Source organism: Bidens hawaiensis, unplaced genomic scaffold (genome assembly GCF_021521415.1).
Source record: "Bidens hawaiensis isolate Kalapana, Puna unplaced genomic scaffold, B.hawaiensis_p1.1 tig00010732_1, whole genome shotgun sequence".
Classification (NCBI taxonomy): domain Eukaryota; kingdom Viridiplantae; phylum Streptophyta; class Magnoliopsida; order Asterales; family Asteraceae; genus Bidens; species Bidens hawaiensis.
The window spans coordinates 282,268-293,196 of NW_027491822.1; the positions used below are offsets into that span (position 1 = coordinate 282,268).

The 10,929-nt window shown below is 32.7% G+C and overlaps 1 protein-coding gene and 1 pseudogene across 1 annotated transcript; one reads left to right on the plus strand and one right to left on the minus strand.

Annotated features, from left to right (window-relative positions):
• Positions 1–5,796: 5,796 nt before the first annotated feature.
• LOC143536040 (uncharacterized) lies at positions 5,797–7,547 on the minus strand. Its single transcript, XM_077030125.1, has 3 exons — positions 7,298–7,547; positions 6,177–6,454; positions 5,797–6,102 (listed from the first exon to the last, which is right to left on the minus strand). The coding sequence occupies exons 1-3, from the start codon at positions 7,545–7,547 to the stop codon at positions 5,797–5,799; spliced, it is 834 nt and encodes a 277-aa protein (XP_076886240.1).
• Positions 7,548–9,054: 1,507 nt separating this feature from the next.
• On the plus strand, positions 9,055–10,415 carry LOC143536041 (BTB/POZ domain-containing protein At1g21780-like; annotated as a pseudogene).
• Positions 10,416–10,929: the final 514 nt, after the last annotated feature.

The window sequence follows — 10,929 nt, forward strand, 5'->3', positions numbered from 1 at the left end:
ATTTTTAGCATACTAAATAAACATTTAAACCGACCCGTTTCAAGATTAACTTCCAGAGGTTAGTTGATGAAGCACATTGGTTGTAGGAAAGTGATTCATGATCTCCAGATATTAAAATAACAAAACAAGCACGAGCTAAATATATATGGAAACTGAGCAGAAAGAAAGAGATGAGATTGTGGGATGAATAAGGTGCAAAATGCATACACAAATAAATTTAGCTATGTTATTGTCTTGTTGTTACCTGGTGTGGGTTAAAGAGCAAGTATGAGAAGAATGATCTGTTCTGTGAAAGATTATTATGCTGACTTTTAAGGTTGACGACGGGCGGAGAATCCCAAGAGCAGATGCTCAGCTTTAGACGGCACTGGCAGTACCACTACTGACTATTGAAGAGGTCGTTGGGCTGTTTATTTACGTTACAGTATATTCCAAATTCCTTATCTAAACTCCTATCCTAATTTGTCTATTAATATTACTTTCTCTTTTAACATCAATTTGAATTGCGACGGTTCTATTGACCCACCCGATCATCTTCATTCCTCAACTATGGAATGCCAAGTTGGCACATCCCAGGAACCTTGTCCCGACCTAGAAAGAACTCCCTGTTAGGGCTGTCATATCGTGTATACCTGTACATGACAAGAAAACTTATTGTGTACCTGTATTCAAAACCTAGACACAAGCATGCTAATACCAGACATACACGATAAGAGTTGTTTAGACTTTAGAAACACAGTTTGCAAGTGTGAGGAGCCGGAGAATCAGAGATGTGGAGGGGTAGACTGGAGAATCGAAGGGCTGCGACTATCGAAGATGGGTAGGGAACGCCTGACTACCCGAGATCTAGAGAGGGAGTATCAGAGAAGGGTTTGTGCGCCATCAGCTTGTTGTTGGATTGAAATGATATGCGTCATGTTTAATTGTTTGATATAAAAATTTAGGGTTAACTATTGAGGGTATATAACATATTATATTTTTATATTTTTATTTATTAAAAAATATAATCAGGTACTAACGGGTGTTTAGATACGAAAATTAACATGTCAATTTGTGTCTATCTGTTTAGTACATAAAACCTGTTAAAGCCATACCTACTAAAATCATGTATTTGTATATCGTGTCTAAATTGTCACCCTATTTTTAAATGAAATTTTAACTGCTTGAATAGAAGATGATTGGCTTTGATAACAGTTTTATAAGTTCATTTTAAATTAAACATAAATACTTCATTTGCTTTTTTTAAAATAAGCGTCAATCGTTCACAAACAAATTTATGACGTATTGACCATTAATTACTTTATCAAAGGCTTAACTAACATATAACTTTTATTTAATAAAAAATTTCCAAAAACATAAATTTGTCAGTGTACAAAGTCCAAATGTGTGGACGGTATCTCATTCTGCAGGTCCACTTGTATGGCTTTAGCCCTTTTTCCTTTTTGACCACTAAATCTTCTCAGCTTGTAGCCCCACTTTTTAATAAAATTATTCTTTTCATTAACGTGTTACTGGTTTGTTGTTGAAACAGAATTTGTTAGAATAACAACTCTTTCATATTATATTTTTGTTTTATTTATAGTTATTAGAATAACAACTCTTTCATATTATATTTTTGTTTTATATATAATTATAACATTAATCATTAATCATCGTTTATAAAAATTAACTTGTATATTTTAATATTCGTTAAAGTCTACGGGCCTTTTTATTTTGGCTCGGTCAGAGTATTTAAACACTCGGAGATGATCGGGTAAAGATATTTTCACAAAAAGTTATAAAGAGGTAAAATAAAAAATCTCAAACACACCCATAGAAGAATCATAAATTTGTTTTTGTTTAATTTTATCAATTAGACTATTCTTATCATTTGGGTTACCTTGTTTGTTTATAATTAAAAGAAAAAACAAAAAAAAAAAATTAGGGTACTTATGAATAGGTGCTACCAGTGAATTTGTGATTTGTGGGTACTTGATGGTTGAATTGAAGTGGTGATACAAGATTGGTCGATGCATGGGCAGTACCCATGAGTAGCCATTCCCCTCTTATCTAAACTCTTATCGTAATTTTCAATTTATAATGAATAGTTAAGCTGCTATTTACAACGAAGCTAAACAATAATAAACACATAAATACTTAGTTAGATATTTATGATAGAAAAATCCAAAAAGACCCTAAATGTTGAAATTGGAAGCGGACAGATTAGCGTTTCGCTATAAAAGAAGAAAAAACACAATTAAATGAACTTGGACTGTCTACAAAGCCCGACTATGTGAACGCTACCTCGTCATTGTAGGTGTCTCAATCTCCAACAAAATACAAACACAGTATATCTTTACTTAATTATCTATACTTTTCAATATAATATTTTATTCATCCTAGCCGCATATCAAGAACATGTTAGTTCATTACGAGGCTCCAAACAAGAGAGACACAAAGTTATCAGTTTTATAACACATACACAAACATAATAGTTTATCTAAAGTGAAAGTTACTTAAAAAATATAATATATGAAACAAGCAAAGACTAAGTATTATTAGATAGATGTTATACAAGGCTCCGATCATCACCACTTTAGTGTATACTCGTGATCAAAATGTTATACAAAGTTAACTGTTTAATTTCGTATTATTAAAAATAATAAAACTAATTTTAAAATTATATTATCATATAAAGGGAAATTTTAAAATTAAAGCTAAAAATTAACCATTATCGTTGCGGATCAAGTTATTCTATAAATAAGGACAAAAATAAGAAGGATTTTTAGCCAAAAAAAACCTATCAAACAAAATAAAAAAAAAATCATAACTCAAATTTTAATACAAAAACGAAAAATGTAAAAACACAAAAATGTCGTCTTCCACCGTCTTCCTCGTTTAAAAAAAACTCGTAAAATACATGATATTGAGTGAAAAAAATCATTGTGTCTTCTTGCTTATCATTGTGTTTTTGTGTTTATTTTCGTCATTGATTGTGTCTATTTTCTCAACACTGTGTCTTTTTTCTTGATATTGTGTTATATTACTCAATATTGTTTCATATTTTGTTCGGCATTGTGTTATATTTTGCAATCTATTGTGTCTTTTTTTTTGTTTATCATTGTGTTGTTTGTTCATTTTCGGCATTGTGCCTTTTTTCTCAGCATTGTGCCTTTTTTTTGTGAACGGGAATGCCGGGGGAAACAAATTTGGTTTTTTTAATTATATATCGAGTTATGATTTTTTATTATATTTTTAAAGGGTTTTTTATATGACCATAAATCATTCTCATACTTCTCATTTTTGTCTTCATTTGCATTTAACTTTACCATATCACTATAGGGTTGAGCTATTCTTGAAAGGCCAACAAAAATAAGAAGTGTAAGAAACCATAATTAAATGACATGTGTTAAGTGGGGATTAAAAGAAAAATGGTATAAATGGTTGGAAAAATGGGGATTAAAGGAAAAATGACATGTGTTAAGTGGTTGAATGACAACATAATTTCTCTTTCCACCTACAAGTCACATGTTAATTCCCCCATCATTTTAAAACGTCTATGACTTTTTCATATGATATTTAAAAAAAAATCACCATAATAACAAACGCTTTTTTTAATCTTTAATATGAGTTGATTTTGTTATATAAAAATTAAAACAAAAATTGTGTCATTGTGTCTTTTTGTTTACAATTATGTCTTTTTTTGTCATTGTGTCTTTCAACTCGTCATTGTGTTTTTTAATACTAATAACACCGTTGTGTAATAATAATATGCAAATATAATGATAAGATAACAACAAATTATCTAATACATAAAACACAATGATGAATACCTATGACCCAAATTAACGGGTATGGGTCTTACCAAACCCAGATAGCCATTAAACGGGTTATAAGATCTCATTAAATTAAGGGTCCTACTAGGGACACCCACCACACGCCCTAATACGTTGCGTATAGGCTTATAAGCGGCGTATTAGTGGGTTTTTCTAGAAAAACCCATCAAATTGTTTTATTATGTTTTTTTGTATGAAGATCAGAAGCGGCGTACAACGCTATACGCCGCCTCTGATATATTTTTTATTTATTATTTGTTATTATTATTGTTATTATTATTATTATTTATTTATTATTGTTGTTGTTATTATTATTATTATTGTTATTATTATTATCCGACTCGTTGTTTAGATTATGGTCAGTACCAGCTCGCTTAAACGTTTAATTTAACATAACCGAAGTTCTAAACATCCGTTTGGATCGAGTCCAGCGACATTAAGTTCGTTTTTACTTATATTATCATATCTCAAAGTTTCAGGTTCTGATTATTATCTCGTTCGACGCATTAGTAAGTAAAGGTTGCATTCTCGGCAGAAGGTTCTGGGACTTTGTGTAGATTTTTATGTTTTATTTGTCGTATTTACTTTTATTATTATTTATATGTGTACAATACTGGTTTTGGTGTATATATGTGTTAATTGTGTTATTGGCTGCTTTTGTTATGGTTGAACCATTCTCAGTAAATACGCCAAAACCAGTATTGTACAATTAATACATATATACATATATACCAAAAATTGTGTTGTTGGTTGAATGATGAGGATGAGGATGAGGATGAGGATGAGGATGAGGATGAGGATGAGGGTGAGGGGTATAAAAAAAAAGAAAAGAGAAATGACAACTAAAAGTAAATACGACAAATAAAACATAAAAATTCTACACAAAGTCCCGGAACTTTCAGCTGAGAATGCAACCTTTATATTACTTAGTAAAGCAACTTTTATATTACTAAGTTCGTTTGGAAATGTCAATTTTCCCAAATAAGCCCTATAACTGAACGCTCTTTGCCAAATTTCGAATAATAATAAATAATAAATAAATAATAATAATAATGATAAATAACAATAATAATAACAAAATAAAATAAAACAAAGAAAAAAAAACATAATAAGACAAAATTGGTGGATTTTTCTAGAAAAACCAACTAATATGCCCCAACCTAAGGCGGAAATGCCGGGGTTTTCTAGAAAAACCAACCAATACGCCACTAACGTGTCGAACGCGATAATAATCAGAACCTGAAACTTTGAGATATGACAATATAAGTAAAAACGAACTTAATGCCGCTGTAATCGATCCAAACGGATGTTTAGAACCCCGGTTATGTTAATAACAACAATAATAATAAATAATACTAATAATAATAATAATAATAACAAATAATAAATTAAAAATAAATAAATATCAGAGGCGGCGTATAGGATTATACACCGCCTCTGACCTGTAGACAAAAAAAGATAATAAGACAAAATTGGTGTGTTTTTCTAGAAAAATCAACCAATACGCCGTATTGGTTGGTTTTTTAGCAAAAAGGGGGTGGCTGTAGAAAACCCCTAAATTAAAAATTAATCTCACCATATATTTGATATGAAAATCTTATAAAATAGGGATATAATCAATATTAACATTCGATTAAAAAAAATATTATTTCTAATTAAGAAACACTTTTATAATAAAAAAAATAAGCGGATCATGGATTTCACTAAACCCAAATAGCTTTTAAACCGGGTTATGGCATCTTATTTATTTGTGTTTTGAGAGTCTGCTTGAGCTTGTGATCATTTAGGTAGGTTCTGGTCTGTTTCAATCGTTTTGTTAATTTATGTAACAGAGTGATTCGTCACACTGAGAAAACGCACCGAAACCCAAAATACAACTTTTTCAATGGCTACTTGTACAACCAAAAAACTACATTTTCTAAACACGGATGCATTTTCAATCATATCTTTGTATCGAATATTCGAATTCCAAATAGAAGTCTTATGATTCATGAGCATTACTTCGTTTTCTCTCTTTCTTGAAAGCATTGAAGAGATCTATGCCAAGGAAAACATTGAGCAAATTCATTCCCGCCATACAAAACAGAGCGAGCGGAAGCTCAATTCCCTTCTCAAACTTAGAAGCGTCTTTGACTAGCTTGACTGTAATTAGCACATGTGATAAGAGACGTGCGAATAAAAAAGTGCCCATATTTAACAACCATTCAACTTTCACCAACTTGCTCTTTCCATCGCGTAAACCAGCCATCCGTCTCACTTTTCTCACATGGAGAGAGATAGAATGCAACTACAATCACAATAAAAAAAGTTGAGATTCATATATCATTATGTTGTGATCTCAAAAGCAAAGTCAAAGTGTACCTCACATATAAGCGTAAGAATAAGGTAGTTGATTGTGATATTGCGGTATAGTGCTAGAGTAAAGCATCCAAGGAGTATAAAATGATGCAATAGAATGGAAGGTATCCATCCACTATACAAACCATAAAGCAGCATATCCAATTGGTCGTACGCGAAGTAGCCACATGATATACACAATGCTGAATACGCCCATGGCCATGTAGTGTTAACGAGCTGCGAATGCTCAAATATCTGATTCACATCATTAGATGCCAACTGCTTCACCAAAATGAACACCACTGTCAAGAAAATCAGCCCATGCTTACTAACTTTAAATATATTATTGTCAAAAATTCACCCTTCATAGACAAAGTCATAGAGAACATTTGCAGCCATTTTGTTTTAGTCAAACATATTAGGTCAAACATAATACTTGCAAAATTCAAAATTTTCATAGATTTATTTATGAATTATAGCATACAAAAGCTACCCATTCAACTTTTCTTTATATTGTACGAGATACTTCAAATAATTTCGAAATTAAGACGATATTTTTGACGGATTTTGAAGATAAAAAAACAACTCATTTGACTATTAAAAAGCTTCAATTGAAGAGCATGCCAGCCTAAAAGCTTCTTGAAGCGAGCAATCGAGATCAATTTACCATCAAATCAGCTCAATAAACTCAAACAGATGCATAAAAAAATATAAAGAACAAAAATCAGATTGTGTGCAGATAACACATTCACACCATTAGATGTCAACCGACTCACCAAAATATACACCACTGTCAATCAATTCAGCCCGTATACTGTTGTCAAATGTACATATAATGTTGTCAAAATCCACCCTTTATTAACAAAGTTATAAAGATCATTTGCAGCCAATGTAATATGACCATGTTCACCGATTACTTTAGTCAAACCAAAATTTGCATAGACAAATTTATGAATTACAGCATACAAAAGTTTCCCATTTAAGTTTTCTTTATACTGTACAAACTGCATCAAACAATTTCAAGATTAATACCATATTTTCGAAGATTAAAAACAACTCATTTGACTAAAAAAATGCTTCTTGAAGAGAGCAATTGAGATCAATTATCATCAAATCAGCAAACAGATGCATCAGAATAATAATACCTGAAGCAGAGGTTATAGAAGAGTGAAGAAGAGAGACACATGTGTTGACCAAAAGCGGGTCTCTGGAAATAAACTTCCGGCAAACCCAGTTGGCGAATTGGTAAAAGCAGAAGCCGAATAGGAGTGGGAGAAGCTCGGTGCGTTGGTTGAATAAAATTTCGAAGAAAACAGAGACCGCCCACATGATTAAAGTGGCCATGAAGAAGAAGAAAGCACCGGTGGCGTTCTTCTTCCGGTGATCGGTCGCCATGGCCTTCAAGATTTGGTGGTTGGGTTTTGTTGACTGTGTGATGGAAACGACGTGGGCTATCTTATACAGCAAGCTTTTTTTCTTTACCTTTTCTTTTGGAAGAAGTTACACCTGCTAGTATGGGTTATGTTCGTAACGATAACGATGACAAATTTTAAAAAGATAAACGTATGTAATAGTAATGACACTTGTATAGCTTATGGTAAAAACAATACTTAAAATGATGTGTAGTCGGTTGGTAAAACCCGCACAATACAACTGCGAGTAGATGCGAACCAAATACAACAAATTAGCATATTTAAAAAAAACAAAAACAAAATGTGAGCTAAAGTGGTATTGGGTTACGGTACCGAAATAGATATAAAACAAAATTAGCATATTAGAAAAAACAAACATGCAACTAGCCACCCAAAAAATAATCAAAACAAAAGTCGCTCATTGTGATAAGAACCGACGATAATTCGGTTGGTATCGACATTGAATAGTAAGCATAAAGTAGTAAGCCCAATGAAATAACATAAGCAAATCTTTTTAAAAAGTTGACGTGGCTAGCCAAGTTTCGCCACGTGATCCGCTCATATGAATGTGGCACCAAGCAACTTAGAGCGTTCACATCCTATCCACTAAATAATGTAAGTGAAGTTTTATAATGTATGGAGTGATTTACGGTGTTCAGAGTGGATGTGAGAGAATGTGTAGTGATTTTTTTGTGTATTTTTTAAAAATTCTTGTAGCATTCTATTAATTTTTTAATATTTTTTTAAAAATAGTTATGAGTGGTCGGATGAGAGAAAAAAATGTCATGATAAATGTATAAGACAATTATTTAATTGAAAAGAAAAAAAATATAGTGATTTTTATTGTAAGTTTAAATTTAGAAATAGTGGAGTGAATGCAAATGCTCTATTTAAGCTTTAAAAAATGTAGTGATTTTTGTTGCTATATATGCATGTGATAAAGGTAATTGAACTCTGATAGAAAGGGGTGTCTGGATTCCTGTACGATCGTATAAGGGGTGTATGGATTCTTGTAAAGGATATACTAATGTAGGGTTTGGATCAAATACAAATAACTTTATCGTGAGAAACGTACAAACAACTAGAATAATTATGTTAGTATTAGAGTAATTACTATTACACTACAACTTTTGAACTAGAGTAATTACTATTATTATATTATTATTATAGCATAATTACTCTAGTTTAAAACTGTAGTACCCATAAGCCCCACCAATATAATATATATCTCCTCGATATATAAAATTACGTTGATCAAATCGTAGAAAACATCATAACAGTTTGAATTAATATTAATAGCATATCAATAAGTTCAAAATTGTGAGAAACTTTCTCCAAAATCTTATGGTTTCGGTTACAATTTTATCCGGTTCTGTAAAGATTTTTTTATAAGATATGATGATATATTACTTAGTCGGAGTCGTAGCCTATAATATAATATTGCGCCATAACCGTAGAGGCTAGCAATCTCGCGAGTAGCTTGTGGTGTGATGATGGATCTAAAGGTAGAGACGATATCCAACTTGGCTCAATGGAGGATCTACAATTTCGAAACTTCTACCGGCATCCAAAGATCCCAACCTTTCAAAATGGGCATGTGGAATTGGTATGGGATTCTCTTCTCTATATATACCTGGCTATTTCATTTCATTTCATTTCATTTCATTAATATATATATTCATTCATTCCTGATATATGTATGGTACGTGAATTAGGCGATTATCATTTAACAAAAATGGCCATCTCTACATTCGTCTGTTTCCCGAGCACTCTCTGCTTTACAGAGAGCAGCCGCCTATTGCCAAATTCGTATTACAAGTTACCACTACCGGACCTAACCGCCGACTCTTATCTCACCAAGTACTCACTCTTATTCTAATTTACTACATATATGTACACGTACATACACAATGAATATGCATAGTAAGATCTAGCTAGTTACTCATTTGAAACATTAATTCTAGCTAGTTAACCAGGTTCCCTAATTCATTCATTGTTGTAGCTCATGAGAGGCTTCTTCGGACAAGTGAAGACTTTGTCTGGACTGTTGATTATACCTTTCATGGTGGCTTCATCATTGAGGTCGAGTTTCTGGGCCTGCGGGTTTATTCACCAAATGTAAACACCTTGACAATTCATGCTTAATTATTAATGCTAAATCATACTACACACACTTTCAATCCATTTTTAATATAAGAAACGTTAAATTGCAATATGTAACTTATTGTAGTGTGAGGTAGCAAGTTTGATATGGCCAACTGATGGGAAAATGCTGAAATCATCAGCAAGTGAAAACATTCTTCGATGCCTTTCCCGCATGCTTCACGAGTCAATCGATGTTGATGTCACCATTAACGCATGTGACGGGACCTTAAAAGCTCACAAAGCAATTCTCTCTGCAAGTTCTCCGGTTTTTCACAGCATGTTCCAACACGACCTCAAGGAGAAAACATTATCCACCATTGATATCCAAGACATGCCACTAGAATCATGCACCGCCCTTGTTTCTTACTTGTATGGAACCATAAAACCAGAAGATTTCTGGAAGCACCGAATTGCACTTTTAGGTGCTGCAGATAAGTATGCGATTTCAGGTTTGAAGGATTTATGTGAGGAAAGTTTGATAGAAGATATAAACACGGATAATGTTCTTGACAGGCTGCAAGAAGCTTGGCTTTACCAGCTTGATAAGTTGAAGAAAGGGTGTTTGACTTTGGGAAGGTAAGTGATATTAGGGATGAAGTTATTGACTTTTTTAGGAGTGCAGATAGAGAATTAATTCAGGAGACCATCCAAGAGATGATTACGGTATGGAAACCGGCTTAAAGAGTTCTTGATTCTAGTTGTCTGTTGGAGTTTATGTTAAGCAAAAGTTTTGAATGTTTAATGGCTTTAAACGATGGCTATATTGTTGGTTTGATGGCTGCACATCATTTGCTCCTTATGCTAATTTATAGCATCATCATAAATCTGTATATGACATTTGAATAAGTAAATGTAATCCATACTCTATGCTTAATGTAACATCAATAAACAACAATTATTTTAAACTAACGGCAACAGTAATATCATCCTAAACCTCTTCCTTTATTAACTACCCGTCTCTTTTACTCCTATTCCCGGTTCCCTTTACTGTTGATAGATGGTATGGAGCCTGGGGAGGGGACTTTTGGTGCTCGGCCCCGCATGTGAACACCACTTCCTCCAATTTGGCCCCCAAACATCATTTCAATTAAGAGTTAGGGCTACGAGAATTGTCGTCAAGTCATTCAAAAAAAATCACTGAGCACTTAATTAAAACCACTACACTTGATATAAAAAGGACTTTAGTGAATCTATTATTCGTCACATTTAGTTAAAACCAC